The 22,608-nt window shown below is 43.2% G+C and overlaps 1 protein-coding gene and 1 long non-coding RNA gene across 3 annotated transcripts in view; one reads left to right on the top strand and one right to left on the bottom strand.

Annotated features, from left to right (window-relative positions):
- LOC140908714 (uncharacterized) overlaps positions 1–15,577 on the bottom strand; it is a 30,208-nt gene extending 14,631 nt beyond the window's left edge. The window contains exons 1-3 of one of the 2 annotated variants that reach the window (XR_012157969.2): positions 15,336–15,577; positions 6,554–6,706; positions 164–1,169 (exon numbers count right to left, since the gene is read on the bottom strand). This is a non-coding gene — a long non-coding RNA (uncharacterized LOC140908714). The remainder of the gene's footprint in view (positions 1–163; positions 1,170–6,553; positions 6,707–15,335) is intronic. The other variant, XR_012157968.2, reaches the window with a different exon arrangement.
- Positions 15,578–15,589: 12 nt separating this feature from the next.
- Positions 15,590–20,416, top strand: COX7A2 (cytochrome c oxidase subunit 7A2). Its single transcript, XM_073336481.2, has 4 exons — positions 15,590–15,697; positions 17,620–17,709; positions 19,190–19,274; positions 20,198–20,416. The coding sequence occupies exons 1-4, from the start codon at positions 15,680–15,682 to the stop codon at positions 20,254–20,256; spliced, it is 252 nt and encodes an 83-aa protein (XP_073192582.1). The 5' UTR covers positions 15,590–15,679; the 3' UTR covers positions 20,257–20,416.
- The last annotated feature ends 2,192 nt before the right edge of the window (positions 20,417–22,608 follow it).

The following is a 22,608-nucleotide window of genomic DNA, read 5'->3' as shown; positions in this document are numbered from 1 at the left end:
ATAACATGAAAGCATATAATGCAAAGCTACAACAAACCTTGGTGAGTAGGTAAAAGGCCTTGGTTCAGACTCTATTAGTAATCTCATAGAGGGTTCAGATATGTTCTTTCTATAAGTAAAAGCTCCTAGTTTCACTTCAGCAAGTAGCTTCTGTGGTTCTTACCTTGTTTCTCTTGCAGGTTGTCAGCATGCAGCCTGTTTATAGGTTTAATTCCAGTGTCCCTGATTGACCCTTCCCTGGGCAATGTCAGTCTCCAGGATGTTAGTGTGTTTCTCTGGAGTCCTTCCACTTATACTTGGATGTGAGCAGGTGTGACCTTGTTCATTATATCAGGCACCCTACACAATGGTATTGGCAGAAGTGTCCTCTCAGAATGTCTGTTCCTCATTTAACTACCATTGCACATTTTCTAAATTCCTCTAATTTTGGCATAGCTGAGACAGTGCACCCAGTGCAGGGGAGTAGTGAGTTTCCTTGAAGTTCGTTGTTGACATGAAAGTCCGCTTATGAACCAGAATCTTCCCTTGAAAGAATATTTGGAGAGACTGTGAGGCCTCTCTCTCCTTTTGCTCCTGTTCTCCAAACAAGTTCTCTATGTTGTAATATCAGGTCCTTAAGCTCTCTCTGGATCTCTTGTTAAAGCCCACTTATTTGTAACCAAGCAGATTTATGGGCAGCCATCCAATTTCAAGCAGTGATCCTATAAGTATCTCCCACATCAGAAGTTACTTGAACCTTGGGTGAGTTGGGAGCTGCTAACCCTACTTGTTTGACCCACCGCTCTGTATTACCAACTTCAAACTTGGAGGCCCTGAGTGTCAAAAGCCAATGAATGGCATGAGCCTTTTAGGAGGGGGAAGAGACAGAGTATGTGGCACTGGTACTAAGTCTTGGCCTGGAGTACTCTTGCCCAATTTTGGTTTTAGCTCTGTGAGTTTATCTTTAGAAGCATGGAAGGCCAGCCTCAGGCTCACTATTCAGGAGTCTCCTTGGGGAGAAGCAGATGCATGTATTAGCAGCAAGTGACATCTGCATACACTAATATATCCCTACATAATTTGGCTCACGAAGGCAGATACTACAATGAGCATTATTATTAGTATTTGGCATTGTTCAGCTGCAATGAGAGGATGTAAATCTGCTAACTGGTCTTCCTTGGCTGCTATACCTGCAACAGAAAAAAGAAAAGGGTAACTGGATACATAGTGTGCTGGCCCAGAGACCACTTCTGCTGAGATAAATGACTACCAGAGAGAGGTGCTATGCCCCACAATGCAGGATTGTGGAGCCCATGTAGAGCAGGCCTAAGAGTGCCTAACCAAACTTGAGGCACTAGTGTCTTCAATGCTTGTTTTCCAAAGAACAGCTCACAACTGTACTGTACTTTCTATTTTCGTAAGTCAAAATTGGGGGCACCAGGAAGAGCCTCTGATCTGTAGAGGCCCTATAACAAATACATGCCAGAAATTGGAAACTTGCGCGGCTGGTCCCATAGAACCATGAGGGATTTTACATAGCTGATAACTGGAGGCTGATGTATCTCAGGTATATTTAATGTACCCCTTGCAATATCTCTGGGTGGATTAAGGGGCCACCTCAACTCATGCCTCTCTACACTGAAGATGCTGCAGTGACTTCTGTGGGTGTATTCAGAATAAATTAGAGGTTCAAATATGTGGTGAAGTTTTTCAAAGACTAATTTATACCACCTCATTAAAATCACACTCGAAAGAAAATATTACAGTCCTTTTGAGCTTCTGTACTGCTTTAAACAGGGGTAAAAGATCAAATACAAAAGAACTGCAGTCCATTTCACAGAAACATATTAAGTGAAAGCAAGAGACAGAAGTTCGATGTAACGAATAGGTGGAAATTCTCTAGCAAAAGTGAAGAAATAACCACTGTTGCCAAAAGTCTCATTGCATTCTTCCCCCACCCTTACAAAAGTGCCTGTGCTCTGACTTGTAGAGACCATCTTCAGGGATGAGGAAAACAGTTTGATCTCCAAGCTCATTTTATCCTTGGCCTCTATCCTGTAACAAAGTTGCCAAATGTGGTGGTATCATTTTGTAAGAGGGAACCACTTTCTGCTGGAATTGTACAAGTAAACTGTTCAAATGCAGAGCATTCTATAGCTCCCAGGGAGCAATAAATGAAGATTCCACTCCACTGTGCTATAAATGCACTTCTGTTGCACCTTACCAGAGTGTGCTAGTGTAAGGGTGATTGTTTTGGTAGAATAGGAACTGGCCTGAGATAAATTACCACCTTATCCATCATCTGGTTTTGTTTGGAGCCATATTTAAATGTGACCTCTGTCCCTTGTCTCCTAGTTAAACACAATGTAACCTGTGCTTAAAAACTATATTGTAAAAGGTGATGTCTCATCCATCATTTGAGATTAGGATAATTGCTGATGCAAAACCTGCTATGGCAGTTTGATACAATCTGATTCTTCTTTATAGTTTTATTTTCTAACCAATGAGAATGAAACTAAATAAGTGGGCGTAAAAGGCTGAGTGAATAATTACCTGAATCTAAGAAGCATTTTTGCAAAATGAATGGCTTGAAATTACTACATCAGATTTTCAAGGAACACCTTAATTGCTCTGAGACAAAACCGTGGGGATTGTAGTTGACAAACCCTAGTTTCTGTTGAAAGGATGCCAGGAAACAAAAGAAATGGCCTTTGAATATCTGTGAAGGTGGAGAAACAGCTGGTTTTTTTGGATGTAAGTGAGCAGGCTGCATGGTATTGCAACTAAATTGGTTCTGCTCAACTTTTACATGCTAAGTTGGTGAAATATTTTAAATAAGATGGTGTTCTCAGTGGGTCACAGCTGAGAATGCCAAATTCACGACAAACTGCTGAGAAATGGGGCAGACTCACCCCAAACTGGTGGTGGGTTCTATCATTATACCATATAAAGCCAGTAACAAAAGGAAACTTCTCTATCACCACACTGGTTAACAAGAAGCCAAAAACAGTCTCCTTAGGCATTCCAGCCCTTGGCTCACCCCTCAGACACTGGACTTTCTGATGAGTGGTTACTGAAAACCAATGTACTTGGATAGAGAGTTCTTCCAATCCCAAGAAATCAGTCACTTAACCAGGTGTGTATATATATATATATATACACACACAGATCTGACCCCATAATCATGCTGATGCCAATCCTAAAAACTAAAGGTTTTGTAAAAGAAAAGAGTTATAAATGGTTAATAGATCATTATAAGTTATACATACAAGTGATTTCAAAATTCTTATATCTGGTTTGAAGCAGTAATTGAATAACCTGCTAACTTGCAAAAGTCTCTCTGGAATTACCCAAACAGATTGGAGGTCATCAGTCCTTGTTTAAAGCTTCCTTGTTAGAAATCCATTTCTGAGAAATGAAGCATGAAATAAAGACAAAATGGAGATATTTCAGGGGTCCTTTTATATCCTCTACCATGTGCATGGAATGTGGCTGTCCCAAACAAAGCCCACAGCCCAGGTGCATGGAAAATTACTGGCCCAAGGTGGAGTCCAGGGTCAAATGAGCATACCACATGCCCTTCCATGCTTTGATGACTCACAGTGGCAGCCAAACCCATATTTTTTCTGAGGCATCCACAGGAAAGGCTTAGTGAGTGAAATCAATTTCTTCAATGACCCATTATGAGCTGAGTGCCCTTAATGGGCCATCAGCACATAACTGTCTAGCCCTAGTATAAATTTATCACGGAGCTGTTACCCAGAAATACAACATGTGTAAGATACCAGTATATAGCCAATATTCATAACTTCAGCTACAAAGATGATTCATGCATATAAACAGTATAAGCATACTTAGCAAATCATAACTTTTCCATTAACACTTTACATGGCATACTTTGTACAAGATTTGTTGCAATTGTATAATAGTGGCAATATCAATTATATAAATGGTCATACTCAATCATACAGCATAACAGATGGGCACAGTGGAACAGCAACCTGATTTCAGTAGTTCTCTAATGAAAAGTGGGAAGGAGGAAGAGATTTGGAGTGCAAGAATCTTAGAACAAAGAGAAGCTATGAGATTGCTACCAGTCTTGCGCATGAGGCTCTAAGATTAAAAAGTTTGACTTCACAAACAATAGGTGCTTGTAAATTTGGGGACAGACCCTTGATGCCCCTTCTAGTTACTTTCTGTTGCTCAGGAAGTGTCCTAAAAAGGGGAAATCTGTGGAACATGTGGGTGGCATAAAACCTTTTTGCCACTGTTTTCCTCTCCCCAGGCTTATGGAGCAGAAGTTCTTTGGATAGTGTCCCTCTGGGTGCTCCCCAGGTGCCTTTGTTCAAAGATTTTCGCTAGCAGTGCCTGTTTGGCCTGCATATGTGCTCTAAACATCCTCATGCCCCATACCAAGGTTATATGGGGTTGTGCAGGCAAACTGCCTTCAGTTCTTTCTCAATGGCCTTTGGCCTGAGATGGAACTTCAGGCATCCTCGCTTCACTTATCCCTAGCATACGTTAGATAGATAGTTGTTGGGGTTTGTTGTTTCCCCTTTGTTTTTTCCTACACCTCCCCCCCAAGACGTTCTTGTTAAACCCTGGATTTGTGCTGGAAATGGCCCACCTCGATTATCATACACATTGTAAGGAGAGTGATCACTTTAGATAAGCTATTACCAGCAGGAGAGTGGGGTGGGGGGAGAGAAAACCTTTTGTAGTGGTAAACACCCATTTTTTCATGGTTTGTGTGTATAAAAAGATCTTCTGTACTTTCCACAGTATGCATCCGATGAAGTGAGCTGTAGCTCACAGAAGCTTATGCTCAAATAATTTGGTTAGTCTCTAAGGTGCCACAAGTACTCCTTTTCTTTTTGCGAATACAGACTAACACGGCTGTTACTCTGAAACCTCTAGTTTCTATAGTTCTCTAGCAGGCTGACAAGCCTCCTCGCAGCAATCATCACCAGGGCTTTCCTCTGAGGGAGAATAGGCTATGCAAATAGCCTGTAGACCTTTGCTTCACACTTATCTTCTATTTCCTATGCATACCCAAGTAAACTAGTTACACTCATTCACATAAGGCAATTAGCTGATCCTTCATTATAACAGAGATAGTTAAACTGAGGATAATATAAATTACTATTAATTTCCTGCAGTATCTCACATCTTTGTTCTTAAAGTTAACTGATCATATTTGCATACATAATATCAGGTAATTAAGACATGAAAGGGAATTAGCATCTAAAAGATAATTTGGTTACATTGTTAAACTTCTAACAGGATATAGGTAAACACAGTCAAATATACATAGCAACTATTCTTTGTTTCTAATACTACAAATGAATGGGTTAATGATGCTGGTCTAGTACATCTCTTTGAAATTCACATGAGTGAATTGTCCTGATACAATTGTAATGCCTCTTGTTAAGTTGTTATGGGTAATACACAGGTTGGCTGGTCTGCCCATGTCACAGGTATTCCCAAAGAGCAAGGTGGTTGTAGCTGCCCACCTATGTCAACTAGAGATAATGATCTTTCCCTATCTCGACAAGGTCCTATTGGCAGTACAAATGGCAGTATAGGCCTCTGACTCAACCTTGAAAAGTCGATTTTGACTCCAGTATAGCAGATATATTTCACAGAAACTTCTCTGGATGTTGTGACAGCAAGGGCTTAATTACTTATGGACAAGTTAGTGATCCTAAGAAATCTCATTTCAAAAATTCAGATAAGTCCTCAAACCTCAGCAAGACATTGTCTCCAATTACTATGTCATGTGGCAGCTTGCACTTTAATAACTCAATATGCCAAGTTACATCTTCAATGACTCCAGGGATTGCCCAGGATGGTTTATGTACTGAACAAGCACAATCTGGACAAGCAGGTGTATGTTTCCCATCAGGTTCTGGAGTCACTTAATTGGTAGAAGGACCCCTCCATTCAGGCTTTCATCCAGGCTCCTCCTACCATTGTTATAACATCAGATACGTCCCTCTTGGAATGATGGGGGAGCATCTGGGATCACACACCATCCAGGGCAAATAGTGTCCCAAAAGCATCTTCTTCACATCAACCTTTTAGAACTGAGAGCAGTCAATAATTCTTTCATTCATTTACTTTCCTTGATCAGAGTCAAATCTCATGAGACACAATGGGGCTTGCATGTTCCACATCAGTCATCAGGGTGGTGCTCACTCTTCCTCATTTTGTGCCAAAGCAATAAAACTCTGGAAATAGTCATCTCCGCTTCCTACCTCCCTGGTACACCGAATACCATGGCCAACAACCTCTGCAGACATTTCTCCCAGAATTATGAATGGTAATTTTGGGGTTTCCAGATGTGGATCTTTTTGCAATTGCCGCAAACACAAAGTGCAAGAAATTTTGCTCCAGAGTGGGACTAGACCCTCAGTCACCCAAGGATGCCTTCCTTATTTCATGGACAATGGGTCTTCTTTATACACATCTACCAACACTGTTACTTTTGGAAGTACTGAACAAGATCAAGCAGGAGAGGGCCAAAGTCATTTTAATTGCAGTGACCTGGCCAAGACAAGTTTGGTATCCTTACCTCATTTGGCTTGCTTCTTGTCCACCACTGAGACTTCCAACTGGTTTTCATCTGTTGTCTCAGAATACCAGTCAGGTGCATCACCCTAATCTGGAAATACTGCAACTTCAGGCATGGGTCCTCGATGATTCTTGAGAGATTCCCTGTTCAACACTGGTGAAACAGGTTTTGTTAAACAGTAGAAAAGCATCTACACAACATATTTACGTTAAGAAATGGAAGATCTTTCCTCTCCAGTGTACCAGTTGACAAGTTTCTCCTGTTCGTTCTCTTTCCACCATCCTAGACTACCCATTAGAACTGAAAAGATTAGGCCTTACTATTAGTTCCTTTAAGGTTCTCTTGGTGGCTATAACAGCGGTTCATTCACCTGTCAAAGGCTTTTGGGTTTTTACCTACCCCACAATGTCAACACTCCTCAGAGGACTGACTAATCTTCTTCCACAGCTTAGAAAATCTATTCCAATACAGGACTTGAACATTGTCCTTAATTGCTTTATGAAAAACTTTGAACCATTAACCACATGCTTGTTGTTTCATCTAACCATGAAAACAGCTTTCTTGGTGGCCATCACATCTGCCAGGAATATAGGAGAACTGGGGATTTTAATGGCAGATTCCCACCCCTTTATGGTATTTTTCAAGGAAAAGATCACATTAGAACCACATTGTAAGTGTCTATCTAAGGTGTCTTCTGAATTTCATATTAATCAGACCATTTGTTTTACAGTTTTTTCCCCAAAACACCACCGGCGTAGGCAGGAAGCTGCCTTTCAGACTTTGGATGTCAGAAGGGCATTAGCCTTCTATCTGTACAGAATCAAACAATTCAAAAAGTCTCCCAGACTGTTTATTTCAATTATGGACAGATCCAAATCTCCACTCAAAATACAGTCAAGGTGGATTTCAGGATGTATTATCTCATATTACAAGTCTGCCAATATTCAACCTCCTCCTAGCTAGCCCATTCTACATGGTCTCCTTCTACTTCTGTGGCATTACTTAAGGATGTTCCAGTTGCAGAAACTTACAGAGTTGCAATCTGGATGTCAGTGCATACTTTCTCCAAGCACTGTGCTTTGGTTCATGCCTCTAGATCAGATGCTGCAGCTGGCAATGCAGTTCTGTCTTCAATGTTAGACACTTCTACAAAGCCCCCTTCTCCCTGTGGGAATGCTGCTTGAGAGTCACCTGCTGTGGACTGACATAGGACATTATTCGAAGAAGAAGAGGTTACTCACTTTGTGCAGTAACTGGAGTTACTGGAGATATGTCCCCCTATGTGTACTTCATTACCCACCCTCCTTCCCCTATGCTTGAGAGTTCCCTCTGTGGGACTTTGTGACAGAGAAGGAACAAAGGATGATTTGCCCATGCAGCCCAAGTATAGGGAATGAGGATGTGTATGGAGCATGCACAGGTTAAACGGGCACTGTTACCAAAAATCTCTGATCAAAGGCACATGGGAGCTCATGTGCACCTGAAGTGGAGCACCCATAGGGGGACACATCTCAAAAAAAAAAATTCCAGTTACTGCACAACCTCTTATTTTCCAATAACCTGAATAAATCTAATATTTTTTGTTTATCCATTTTATTTTGTCTTCTATGTTGTAAGCTTTTGTTCTTGTAAACAGTGTTGTTACATGATGAAGCACAGTGAAGGAAAATTGTTATAATTAAGGGTATCACTTCTTACAGGATCTCTTAGAAGCATATTACCCATGTGACCTAGTCTGTTTAGCGACGTAAGGGCATATTGTCTTAAATTTAGCCTCAGACTTGTCCCTGTAAGGCAATGGTTCCCAACCTCTTCCCAACAGAATGGTGTGTTCTGTTCAAAATATGCTGTGATGGAGAGAAGTTGTAAATAGATAGCATGCCTCAAAAAGAATAACAATCATGCAGGTCCAGATTTGTTTGGGGTGGTAGCAGCTTTTACATGGCAAGCTGAAAATGTCAGTGATTCACCTGAAAATATTGAAGCAAGGATTCCAACAGGAATCTGTTCTTGGCCCAATTCTATTCAGAACCTTTCACAATGGAACAGAACATAAAATAATTGCTGGTCAAATTTGCAGATAACACAAATTGGTTGAGTGGTAAATAATAAGAATAGGTTGGTTCTACAGAGTGATTTAGTCAGCTGGACTCTTTTGAACAACATATTTTGATGCAGCCAAATGCAAGGCCATATTGCGACAGACATGGAGCTGATATGTCATCATTTTGATGAATACTGTATGCAATCTAGTCTTTGAGAAACTAAAATGATCAGTATTGCCAATCCCAAAGGTTCAATAATCATGAGTCAGACCCACAAAAAAAAAAGATTAAAAAAATACAGTTTGGTTTGTTTTGATTTTTGAACTCTCCTTGTCATGTGTGTGTGTGAGAGAGAGAGAGAATTTGTGTTATGCTCCTAAATTTATTAAGATGATTTTGGTATTAGCTCTCCCACCACATCTGCCCAGCCTCCCCTCTGCTATTCCAGCACACATTAGCTCTGCTCATTCTCCCCCACCCCCAAAAGGCTTTATTAGAAATGTTTAAGATACAGTGTTGCACACTCTTGACATGCTCTGCTCATTCTGAGTAGTGAAGTAGCCCTCTAGTGGCTTTGATAGCATATGCATCCCACAGATCAAATTTTAAGGTTTCAGAGTAGCAGCCGTGTTAGTCTGTGTCATAAATATAAAGGGAAGGGTAAACACCTTGAAAATCCCTCCTGGCCAGAGGAAAAACCCATTCACCTGTAAAGGGTTAAGAAGCTAGGATAACCTCAATGTTCTCAGCCACCCCAGGACTGACTGAAGGGGCATACCACTCCACTGACACAGGTAATGCTCACCCAATTAAAGTCCAACCGGGTGTCTCCTCAAGCTAAAACTGCTATAGAATGGGAGATCCAGGATATGTTACAGACGGGTGTAATCCGCCCCTCTGGCAGTGCATGGGCATCTCCAGTGGTTCTAGTTCCCAAACCAGATGGGAAAATACGTTTTTGCGTGGACTACCGTAAGCTAAATGCTGTAACTCGCCCCAACAACTATCCAATGCCAAGCACAGATGAACTATTAGAGAAACTGGGACGGGCCCAGTGCAACTCTACCTTGGACTTAACCAAGGGGTACTGGCAGGTACCGCTAGATGAATCCGCCAAGGAAAGGTCAGCCTTCACCACACGTCGGGCTGTATGAATTTAATGTACTCCCTTTCGGGCTGCGGAATGCACCTGCCACCTTCCGAAGACTTGTAGATGGTCTCCTGGCGGGATTAGGAGAATATGCAGTCGCCTACCTTGACGATGTGGCCATATTTTCGGATTCCTGGGCAGAACACCTGGAACATCTACGAAAAGTCTTTGAGCGCATAAGGGAGGCAGGACTAACTGTTAAGGCTAAGAAGTGTCAAATAGGCCTAAACAGAGTGACTTACCTTGGACACCAGTTGGGTCAAGGAACTATCAACCCCCTACAGGCCAAAGTGGATGCTATTCAAAAGTGGCCTGTCCCAAAGTCAAAGAAACAGGTTCAATCCTTCTTAGGCTTGGCCATTTATCACAGACGATTTGTACCGCAATACAGCCAAATCGCCACCCTACTGACAGACCTAACCAAAAAGAAACAGCCAAATGCCGTTCAGTGGACCAAAGAGCGTCAGAAGGCCTTTAACCAGCTTAAAGCGACACTCATGTCTGACCCTGTACTAAGGGCCCCAGACTTTGACAAACCGTTCCTAGTATCCACAGATGAGTCCAAGCGTGGTGTGGGAGCAGTTTTAATGCAGGAAGGACTGGATCAAGAATTGCACCTTGTAGCGTTTCTCAGCAAGAAGCTGTCTGAGAGGGAAAGCAACTGGTCAGTCAGTGAAAAAGAATGTTATGCCATTGTCTACACTCTGGAAAAGCTATGCCTGTATGTTTGGGGACGGCGTTTCCACCTGCAAACCGACCATGCTGCGCTACAGTGGCTTCATACCGCCACGGGAAATAACAAAAAACTTATTTGGTGGAGTTTAGCTCTCCAAGATTTTGATTTCGACATCCAACACATCTCAGGAGCTTCTAACAAGTGGCTGATGCACTCTCCCGTGAAAGTTTCCCAGAATCAACTGGTTAAAATCGTCCTTGAGATGTGGAAAATATTGTTAATCTTTATATACTTGGTAGTATATTAAGAGGTGCATGTGTCTTATTAACTGTTTTCTCCTAGAGCTCCAGGAAGAAATCCCAGCCAGCGTTTCACCCTATCTGTGATTTGGGTGATTTCACCTTTAAGATCCCTCCAGGCCAGAGGAAAAACCCTTTCACCTGTAAAGGGTTAAGAAGCTAGGATAACCTCGCAGGCACCTGACCAAAATGACCAATGAGGAGACAAGATACTTTCAAAAGCTGGAGGGGGCGAGAAACAAAGGTTCTCTCTGTCTGGGTGATGCTTTTGCCGGGGACAGAATAGGAATGAAGTCTTAGAACTTAGTAAGTAATCTAGCTAGATATGCGTTAGATTCTGATTTCTTTAAATGGCTGAGAAAATAAGCTGTGCTGAATGGAATGTAGATTCCTGTTTTTGTGTCTTTTTGTAACTTAGGTTTTGTCCAGAGGGATTCTCTATATTTTGAATCTGATTACCCTGTAAGATATTTACCATCCTGATTTTACAGGGGTGATTCTTTTTACTTTTTCTTCTATTAAAATTCTTCTTTTAAGAATCTGATTGCTTTTTCATTGTTCTTAAGATCCAAGGGTTTGGGTCTGTGTTCACCGATGGAAATTGGTGAGGATTTTTATCAAGCCTTCCCCAGGAAAGGGGGTGAAAGGGTTGGGAGGATTTTGGGGAGAAAGATGTTTCCAAACGGGCTCTTTCCCAATTATATACCTGTTAGACGTTTGGTGGTGGCAGCGATAAAGTCCAAGGGCAAAAGGTAAAATAGTTTGTACCTCGGGGAAGTTTTAACCTAAGCTGGTAAAAGTAAGTTTAGGTGGTTTTCATGCAGGTCCCCACATCTGTACTCTAGAGTTCAGAGTGGGGAAGGAACCTTGACAGTCAGTATCTGTAAAAAGACAAGGAGTATTGTGGCACCTTAGAGACTAACAAATTTATTTGAGCATAAGCTTTTGTGAGCTACAGCTCACTTCATCGGATGCCTTTACATGTCTAAAATTGTTCAGCACCTATATTTTCAGACTAAAAGTCCCCTAGGCACATAAGTTTCTGCTTCTGGGCACAGAATCATAAGACTGGAAGGGACCTCAATAGGTAATCTAGTCCAGTCTCCTGCACTCAGGGCAGGACTAAGTAATAAGCAGACCATTCCTGACAGGTGTTTGTCTGACCCAGGAGCTTCCAAACTGTGGGCTGCAGCCCAAAGGTGGGCCACACCACATTCCGGGGTGATCCGCTAGCGCAACTGCTCCGGTCAAGCTCTTAGTAAATCTTTAACTCCACATAACTCTGTAATCTAAGTAAAAGCTATATAAAAGTAACGTTTTGAGCTGTGTATGTTGGACAGAGTACAGAAAAAACTTTATTAAAAAAACCCAACAAGCTGCAATATGTCAATTTTAATTCTTGCAAGTACAATGGTGAGTTTCCCTGCAAGATAACCTATCAACATACACACAGTATACCATTTACAACTGTAAAAAGTGGCAAGCAGTATTTCAGACTGACATGGAGTCATTTATTTTTGGGTGCACTGCAGTGTTCCCTCTAATTTTTGACAGTCCATGTGCACAAAAAATTTCTTCTGTGCAAATTATTGTGCTTCTGTCCAAATTTTTGTGCGCGCGGTGTTTCACTGTGTGCGCGGGGTTTAGGATCTGTGTGCGCGCACACACGCGCACAGCTTAGATGGAATAGTGGTGTACTGGTGGAGAAGATAAGGAAAGTCCAGACCATCAGAGCTACACCAAATGAGCCACCCCCCCAAAAAAAGAAAATAGTAAGAAAGTATGATGACACATACTTGAAGTTTGGTTTTTCCTTTACCGTATTGGATGAGTACCCCTTGTCTCAGTGTGTTATAATATAACTGTTGTTTTATATTTTTATTTACAATATTTGATTGTTTTCTAATTATCGTGTTCAAAGTTGGAGAACTATTTTGTTTTTAAATCAACAAATAATAACACAATGTGTTTTTTAACAACTTTGTAAATTTTGTTGCTTGTTGTTCAGTTTTACATATTATACAGTTATGCCTTATGGTAGGTTCGTCTAGGCCAGGGGTGGGCAAACTACGGCCCGCGGGCCCCACGCCGCTCTCAGAAGCGGCTGGCACCATGTCCCTGTGGCCCCAGGGGCCGGACGGGGGGGCAGAGGGCTCCATGCTTTGCCCTTGCCTCCAGGCACCGCACCCTGCAGCTCCCATTGGCTGGGAACAGGGAACCACAGCTAATGGGAGCTTCGGGGGAGGTACCCGGAGGCACGGCAAGGGCAACGCTCTGAGCCCTGTGCCCTCCATCCCCCAGGGGCTGCACAGGGACGTGGTTCCGGACGCTTCCCGGAACGGTGCAGTGTGGGGCCAGGGCAGGCATGCAGAGAGCCTGCCCTGGCCCCAGTATGCGCCACTGCCACCCTGGTGCTGCTTTAGGTAAGCGGCGCCGGGCTGGAGCCCGAACCGCTCCTGCACTCCGCACACCAACCCCCTTCTCTGAGCCTCCTGCTGCATCCCAACCCCCTGCCCTGAGCCCCCTGTCCCATCCTGCACCCCAACTCCCTGCCCTGAGCCCTGTCGCACCCCGTATCCCTTCTGCACCCCAACCCCCTGCCCTGAGCCTCCTCCTGCAGTCCGCTCCCCTCTTGCACCCCTGCCCTGAGCCCCCTCCTGCACCGCAACCCCCTTCCCTGAGCCCCCTCATACACCCACACCCCTCCTCTGCCCCAATCCCTTGCCCCGAGCTCCTTCCTGCACACCACACCCTCTCCCACACCCCACACTCCCTCCCACACCCCTGCCCCGGCCCTGCATAAAATTTCCCCACCCATATGTGGCCGTCAGGCCAAAAGGTTTGCCCACGCCTGGTCTAGGCTATATTTCCCTAGTTTGCTTCGGAGAAGGTTGTGAGACAGTATCAAAAGTTTTACTAAAATCAAGATATATCACATTTACTGCTTCCTCACCATCCACAAGGCTTGTTACCCTGTCAAAGAAAGCTACTAGGTTGGTCTGACATGATTTGTTCTTGACAAATCCATGTTGACTGTTACTTATCACCTTATTATCTTCTAGGACCTGGTGTCTGCAAACTGCTTAATTATTTGCTCCATTATCTTTCCAGGTACTGAAGTTAAGATAACTATTCTGTAATTCCCCAGGTTGTCCTTATTCCCCTTCTTATAGACTGACACTATATTAGCCTTCTTCCAATCCTCTGAAATCTCTCGTGTTTTCCAAGATAATCGATAATGGCTCAGATATTTCCTCAGTCATCTTGAGTATTCTAGGATGTATTTCATCAGGCCCTGGTGACTTGAAGACTGTCTAAAACTATATCTAAACTGGCAATTGAACAACAAAAATTTTCCTTTCAGACACCCCACCCTCCCCCCGAAAGACAAAAGTTTTTCTGTGACAAGCGCTAGTGTGAACAGTGCATTGTCGGCAGGAGCACTCTCCTGCTGACAATGCAAATGCCGCTTGTTGGGGATGGAAGTTTTTTTGCCGGCAGGACAGCCGACAAACAGCGGCTACATTGCATGCCTTTTACATGGCTGTTGCAACACAGCCACGTCACTAAACTCTGTGTAGTGTAGACACAACCTAAGTAATTTTTAACTTTTTCTTTCCCTAGTTTAGCTTCAGATCCTACTTCATTTTCACTGGCATTCACTACATCAGGTCAATACTAACCTTTTTGGTGAAAACTGAAACAAAAAGGTAATTTAGTGCTTCTGCCATTTCCAGTTACTGTCTTTTCTCCCTTTCGAGTAATGGCCCTACCTTGTGCATTGTTTTCCTCTTGTTTCTAATGTATTGGTATAATGTTTTCTTGTTACCCTTCACATCTCTAGCTAGTTCCCAGGGGATGCTCGACCCTGGCCCCACCTCCCCATCCACCCCTTCCCCCACCTGCCTCTTCCCACCCCTGACCCCCTTACCCCCAGCGCCTCCAGCATGCTGCTGAACATCCGATCCGCGGAATGGAGGGGGAGGCACTGACCGGCGGGGTCCTTGGTGGGCAGGAGGCACTGGGGGGAGGGGGAGGCACTGATCCGCGGGGCTGCCGGTGTGTGCTGAGCATGCAGTGTTTTTTTTCCCCACGGGTGCTCAACTCTAGTACTGTGTCCAGTTCTGGACACCACATTTCAGGAAGGATGCGGACAAACGGGAGAGTGTCCAGAGAAGAGCGACAAAAATGTTTAAAGGTCTAGAAAACACGAGGAAAGATTGGAAAACACGAGGAAAGATTGGAAAACACGAGGAAAGATTGGAAAAACTGGATTTGTTTTGTCTGGAGACGAGAAGACTGAGGGGCGGCCTGATAACAGTTTTCAAGTACATAAAAGGTTGCTACAAGGAGGAGGGAGAAAAAAGCCTCTGGGAATAGGACAAGAAGCAATGGGGCTTAAATCGCAGCAAGGGCGGTTTACGTTGGCCATCAGGAAAAGCTTCCTGTCAGGGTGGCTAAGCGCTGGCATAAACCACCTAGGGAGGCGGTGGACTCTCCCTCAATGGAGACTTGTAAGAGCAGGCGGGGCAAACACCGGGAACGGGGAACCGCGGCCGCACCTGCAGACGCTCAGGTAAACAAAGCCGCCCGTGGCCCGCCAGCGGCTCACCCTGAACAAGCCGGGAACCGAGCTGGGGAACCCCGGCGAGCCGATGGGCCTTCGGGACTCAGCCGCCGCAGGGAACGCCCCGCCCCGCTACCATAGACTCCGCATTGCGCAGGCGTCGGAGCCCGGAGGCCACACCGACGGGGGCGGGGCTTCCGGCGGGAGGGCGGGTACCACATGACTAGCGACGCTCTAGGAGTTTAATAGAGCCGCTCTAGCCACCTCCCCGTCCTCTCTATAGGAGGCTGTGCGTTTGCGTAGGAGCGGGCTGCGGCCGGCCCCAGCCGAGCGATTTCCGCTTCCGGTGTCCTTGTTTCCCGGTGCGAGGTGAAGGGACCAGAGCCAAGATGCTGCGGAACCTGCTGGTGAGCGCGGCCGGGCCTCCCCGGGAGCGCGGGGGCAGCTGGGCCCCGCGCGTCTCCTCTCCCCGCCGCAGCGTCCCCTGCCCCTCAGCTGCGCGGGCGGCTCCCTGGGTCTCTCCCGCCGTCCAGGCCTCGCCGCGCTGTGGGCTGCTCCTGAGGCTCCCCTGGCGGAGGGCAGCGAGCGGCCTGGCGCCCCGAGGGCTGCAGGGGAGCCCTGCCCCGCCTCCCTGACCGTGAGCGGCCCCGGGGGCCCCGCCGTTCGCCCGGCGGCGGTTGCGGCGCGCTCCGGGGGAGCCGGCGGCTCTGAGGAAGGCCCTTGCTCGGGTGCCGCAAGGTCACGCTGGCTCTTCCCTCGGCCCGTGGGGACGTCGGCTCGACGTCGTCGGCCGCGCAAAACAGCGGGAATCGCCGCAGTTGGGGCTTATGTAGGCAGCCGCAGCCTGCTGTCGCCTTTGCTTTTTTGTCCGCGGCTGCCCGTTGAGCTGAAATGAACCTTTGAGAAACAGCCTGGGTGCAGCGCTCTGCCCCGTGGTGTCACGGGCAAGATCGATTTAACGTGAATGCTTAATCCGTTATGACTCCAGTAGATACAGTTTTCAAAGGATGAATGCCTTCTGCTTAGTGGTGCTTAGGCACTGGTTTTTAAGGGTTAAATAGCCTTCGGTCTTAAAAGTGGAAGAGCATCTGTTGTCCCTTCTGCTTATGAAGGTTAGGGTTTTCTGAGGGGCTCCATTGCTATGGGATGGGTTTCCCAGGTAAATTAAATATTTAGTTGAAGGTCTGTGATGGAAAAGCTCTATCAAAAGGGAGGGAGGGTCTTGCATCTTGTTGTGAAGATGGGAAGACTCTGGACATGACTCTTTTGGAAGTTCATTCCATAGCAAGATCTTCTTTCATTATCTCAATCTGTCATATATTTAATTCTGAGCTTTGTAAGCTGCATTCTCCTGGAGGAATTTAGCCATCTAGGCAGGCTATTGGTGGGGATGCATTTTCTGGGTCAAGGTTTCAAACTGCCAACTAAGGCAGACACTGCAGTTAGAGGAAGTGTAGCAAAGAGGTGAACATTTACAGCACCCTTAAATAGCTTTGCAGCCCAAGTCAGCTGACATCGGCCAGCTGCAGGTGTTCAGTGAGGTAGACATAACCTTGGTGTCTTCTCTTTTCTTCTAGAGGTCCTATGTGTACAGTGGAGATGAGGGAATACAGGATAGATCTGAGACTTGGGGTGTATTTTGAGGGACAAGGTGCAGTTGGTATTACCATTTTTGAGCAATGTGGGAGATAAATAATTTGAGCCATTGTAGTAATGGGCTGTCACTCCATCCGTGTCATGTAAGGGGATCAGCAGTGATTTGGTTAGTTGTCAAGGCTAGAATGGTTGAGTACCTAACTCAAAAATGACTGAATGAATTTTGGTCAGACGTTGGGCTGAGATCATTTGAAAGGTGACTTTAGTAGAAAGCTATGAGCAAGATAACATTTTTGCAGTTCGTGTAGCTTTTTCTGTCAGACCTATGGTAATTAAATGAGATTCTAGGCTTGTGTAATCTTAGGACTCAGCGCAACAAAATTAAACTGATTAAGACTTGTTTTTCTTTAGTGCTGCAGCATAAGCCTAGTCTTTGGCACAGAAGAGAAGAAACAGAGAACATGCAACTATAGCTTCTGCTTTTACCCGTTAAACAGTAATCGTTTGTTGGAGTGGAAATAAAACAAAAAACACCCTGAATCTCTTCCATAAAACTTGAGTCCTCCAGTTGACTAGTCTTAATATTATGCATTTCCCAAGTTTCGGAAAGCTAAGACCCCCTCATCATTGTAATTTTAGAAATATGTGTAAGCCGTAAATTGTTAGGAAAACTTTCACTTCAGTGTGGATAAGTATAACTAGCTTTTTAAAGTGCTATATGTTGTAATTGTAGGCTCTTCGGCAAATTTCCCAGAGGACCATAAGCACTGCTTCACGCAGACAAGCTGCGAACAGAGTTCCAGAGAAGCAGAAGCTTTTTCAGGTATTGAATAGGCACGATCAATGTGTAATTTTATCGCAAATAGAAAAGACTTTGATAGAATGTATCGATATTTTGTGCAGTTCTTTGATTCTAGCATTTAATTAGATAGTTTAGAGGAATAAGTAGAGAAGATCTGCTTTCACATTTTAAATGGGAATAACTTGGAAAACTAATATTTCAAATTGACTAAGCAGTGTTCATGTTATTGAAGTGCTCTGTACATGGAAGAAGGTGCATCTTTTGACTTGTCAACTGTTGTACAATTTGACTGCTTGAGTGATAGTGTTACATGGTTTTAAAATATATGAATTTGTTTCACTTTCTTGAACTAGCCTTCTGATGGGATAAATGAAATAGTTCCAGGTACAAAAAGTGTGTTCATAGAACAAATGAAAAGTAGAAAATGTATGGGAGAAAACAAATACTTAGGCCTCTATTCATCTGAAGAAGTGGTTTTTGACCCATGAAAGCTTATGCCGAAATAAATCTGTTAGTCTTTAAGGTGCCACCGGACTCCTTGTTGTTTTTGTAAATACTTAGGTAGTGCATGTGAAAAAGCATCACGCAGCAAATTCACTACATACTGATGTATTTCTATAGTTAAAGGATTGTGGGGTTTTTAATGCTTAGCCTGTAGCCATACCAACATAAACTTTATACATAACAAATCTCCTAAAATAGGCCAGATTGAGCCTGCTCAGAACTTGGATGGGGCAAGTCCCAGGAGAAGACTTATAGAAAGTGGTATTAGAGACTCAGAAGGAGGTATGGTTTCCACCTGAATTAATATCCCAACATAGTGGTGGAAGTAGGACTTCCTGTTAGACTGCTATCTTTTGGATGATTGGGGCATTGATTGCTTGTGGCACTCTTACAAGACGAGGAGTATCCTAGCCCAAACCTTAATTTGAGTGACTGCTCTTCCTACCTAAACTCCCATGTCATTTCAGTTGGCGAAATTCTACAATTCTCATTCTAAAGAAAACTCATCTAGGGAATTCTGGCACTAAACATTGTGCCACATTCCACTGCACAAGTGCCATCATTTGCACTGGATAAAATTCTATTAAAGTTTGCAAAGCACCTTGGGGGCTGCTTATTTTGTGGATGAAAGATGCTATATTAACATAATGTACTGATATAATAGGATGAAAGATGCTGAGATTTTCAACTTCCAAATAACCTTAACATCAGAATGTAGTATCTAACTTTTGATTCTAAAAAAAACTTGAAGGACAAGATTGACTGACTCTTAAGTTACTGACTTAAAAAATATGTGGGAACATACTGGCTAAAAAGGATTCTTCAAAAAGAATGAAAACGAACAATATTTGGAAAGAATGATATGGCTACCCAGCTCTCAAAAATAATTATTTGTAGGTCGTGTAATATTTGGTAAATTTAGAATATCTAATGAACAACTTAAACAGCATGCACATAAGATTATTCATGTTCCTATTTTTTTATTATTTTCCATTAGGAGGATAATGGAATGCCAGTGCATCTTAAGGGTGGACTAGCAGATGGTTTGCTGTATAGAACCACCATGGCTCTAACGGTTTTTGGTAAGGTTTGATAGAAAACTGTATTATTCAACAGTTATATTTCTTGTGTAACCTGAAAAGTAGTTGTCTTAAAATGTGAATGGCAAGTCGTGTGTGTGTGCACTCATGTTAAAAGCACTCCATAATAAGGCCAAGCAAAGTGTTGTTAGACGGTAAATTCAAAAAACTTTAAGCTTAGGTTGAAACTGAAACAATCTTTTGAAAGCCTGATTTAACCTGTCTGTTCATAGAATCATAGAATATCAGGGTTGGAAGGGACCCCAGAAGGTCATCTAGTCCAACCCCCTGCTCGAAGCAGGACCAATTCCCAGTTAAATCATCCCAGCCAGGGCTTTGTCAAGCCTGACCTTAAAAACCTCTAAGGAAGGAGATTCTACCACCTCCCTAGGTAACGCATTCCAGTGTTTCACCACCCTCATAGTGAAAAAGTTTTTCCTAATATCCAATCTAAACCTCCCCCACTGCAACTTGAGACCATTACTCCTCGTTCTGTCATCTGCTACCATTGAGAACAGTCTAGAGCCATCCTCTTTGGAACGCCCTTTCAGGTAGTTGAAAGCAGCTATCAAATCCCCCCTCATTCTTCTCTTCTGCAGACTAAACAATCCCAGATTGTTAGGAGTACTCACCACATAAATACAACTTCAAGTGTTTTCTTTATATAAAAAATAAAATTACCCTAAAGCTGCTCCTGAAAAGAGAAAAGGTAAAATTTCATTGGTAAAAACTTTTCAGTGCTCCAAGCGAAGCTTGAGTTGAGGCTCTAGGTAACCTCACTTGCTGTGAGGTTTAGGTCAGGTCTGTCTCTTAACTGGATCCTACATACTGCAAGAAAGTCTTTGCTTTACAAAATCTCAAACTTGCAGCTCAATTTGTATGTGTACCTTTCTGTAAACTTAATCTTTTGTCTCTTTCCATTTCAGGAACATGCTACGCTGTTTATGAGCTGTTTGTAGCTGCAATGCCCAAGAAAGTGAAATGATTCCAGTTTACAAGATGCCTCCTTAATTAACATCGTTGTCCAATTTCACGTAATTCTTCAGGGATCTTGCTTGTCCTTGTCATCAATGGTTGATTTCATGTTTGGGATCAATATTTATTGTAACATGTTAACTGCAACCAATAAAGCAGTTTTTACATGATTTTGTGGTAATCCTAAGAATCTGTCAAACACGTTCTACATACTCAGAGTTCTGGTTCCTAACAGTGAATTCGTATTTATTAAGTGTGACTGACTCTGTTCATTATGGTAAGTACTCTGCTTAAACAGAACTTATCTTGCGTATAAATTGAAAGAAAGAAAGAAAGAAAGAAAGAAAGAACATAAGAATGGCCCTCCTGGGTCAGACCAAAGGTCCATTTAGCCCAGTATCCTGTCTTCCGACAGTGGCCAGTGCCAGGTGCCCCAGAGGGAATGAACAGAACAGGTAATCGTCAAGTGATCCATCCCGATGCTCATTCCCAGCTGCTGGCAAACAGAGGCTAGGGACACCATTCCTGCCCATCCTGACTTATAGCCATTGATGGACCTATCCTCCATGAATTTATCTAGTTCTTTTTTGAACTCTGTTATATTCTTGACCTTCACAACATCCTCTGGCAAGGAGTTTCACAGGTTAACTGTGCATTGTGTGAAGAAATACTTCCTTGTTGTTTGTTTTAAACCTGCTGCCTATTAATTTCATTTGGTGACCCCTAGTTCTTGTGTTATGAGAAGTAGTAAACACTTCCTTATCTACTTTCTCTACTAGTCATGATTTTATAGACCTCAATCATATCTCCCCTTAGCCATCTCTTTTCCAAGCTGAAAAGTTCCAGTCTTAATATCTACTCAGACAGAAGCCATTCCATAACCCTAATAATTTTTGTTGCCCTTTTCTGAATTTTTCAATTCCAATATATCTTTTTTGAGATGGGGTGACCACATCTGCACACAGTATTCAAGATGTAGGCATATCATGGATTAATAGAGGCAACATGATCTTTTCTGTCCTATTATTTATCCCCTTCTTAATTATTCCCAGCATTCTGTTTGCTTTTTCAACTGCCTCTGCATTGAGTGGATGTTTTCAGAGAACTATGCACAATGACTCCAAGATCTTTCTTGAGTGGTAACGGCTAATTTAGACTCCATCATTTTATATGTATAGTTTGGATTATGCTTTCCAATGTGCATTACTTTGCATTTATCAACATTAAATTTCATCTGCCATTTTGTTGCCCGTTACCCACTTTTGAGAGATCCTTTTGTTGCTCTTTGCAGTTTGCTGGGTCTTAACTCTCTTCAGTAATTTTGTATCATCTGCAAGATTCTGCCACCTCATTATTAACCCCCTTTTCCAGATCATTTATGAATATGTTGAATAGGACTGGTCCCAGAACAGACCCCCAGGGGGACACCACTATCTAACACTCTCTGTTCTGAAAACTGACCATTTTACAGATCCTTTGTTTCCTATCTTTTAACCAGTTACCAGTCCATGAGAGCACTTTCCCTCTTATCCCTTGGCAGCTTACTTTGCATAAGAGCCTTTGGTGAGGGTCCTTGTCAAAGGCTTTCTGAAAATTTAAGTACACTATATCCACTGGATCCCTTGGGTCCACATGCTTGTTGACCACCTCAAAGAACTCTAGTAGATTGGTGAGGCATGATTTCCCTTTATTAAAACCATGTTGACTCTTCCTCAATAAATTATGTTTATCTGTATGTCTGACAATATTGTTCTTTATTATAGTTTCAACCAGTTTGCCCAGTAATGAAGTCAGGCTTACAGGCCTGTATTTGCCAGGATCACCTCTGGAGCCCTTTTTAAAAATTGGTCACATGAGCAATCCTCCAGTCATCTGGTACATAGTTCAGTAAAAAGTGAAAGTGTTTTGAATACAGGAGAAAATGTGAAGTATCTAACTTTTGATTTCTAGTTTAATTGAAGTCTAAGCTAGACCTTACAGTAATTTACAGGAAAAATAAAATTCTGTAAGTTTTGATTGATATCTAACTTTATCTTTGGTCAGAAATGAAGAAAATTTTCAAGTTGGAAGGTTTAATAGGCCATATGTGTAGCATTTTGGTTTTAAAATAACATGTTTAAAGTACCTAAAAACTGAGATAGGAAATTCTACTCCTCCGGCACTATGTGTTTAAAAACAGAAAAAGTATCTTTCCTCTCACTGCTTCACCAAGCTAAGACAGCATCATTGAGCCTGCAAGGGAACACACTATACTTGATTTAACTGGGAATTGGTCCTGCTTTGAGCAGGGGGTTGGACTAGATGACCTTCTGGGGTCCCTTCCAACCCTGATATTCTATGATTCTATATACTTACAGAATGA

The sequence above is a fragment of the Lepidochelys kempii genome, chromosome 3 (assembly GCF_965140285.1).
Source record: "Lepidochelys kempii isolate rLepKem1 chromosome 3, rLepKem1.hap1, whole genome shotgun sequence".
In the NCBI taxonomy this organism is placed as follows: domain Eukaryota; kingdom Metazoa; phylum Chordata; order Testudines; family Cheloniidae; genus Lepidochelys; species Lepidochelys kempii.
This window is presented reverse-complemented; position numbering and strand designations above follow the sequence as displayed.

Excerpts from the sequence above, each read along its gene's own strand:
- COX7A2 (XM_073336481.2), top strand. Across the intron at positions 17,710-19,189 it reads AGAAGCAGAAGCTTTTTCAG|GAGGATAATGGAATGCCAGT; the intron begins GTATTGAATAGG and ends ATTTTCCATTAG. Across the intron at positions 19,275-20,197 it reads CATGGCTCTAACGGTTTTTG|GAACATGCTACGCTGTTTAT; the intron begins GTAAGGTTTGAT and ends TTTCCATTTCAG.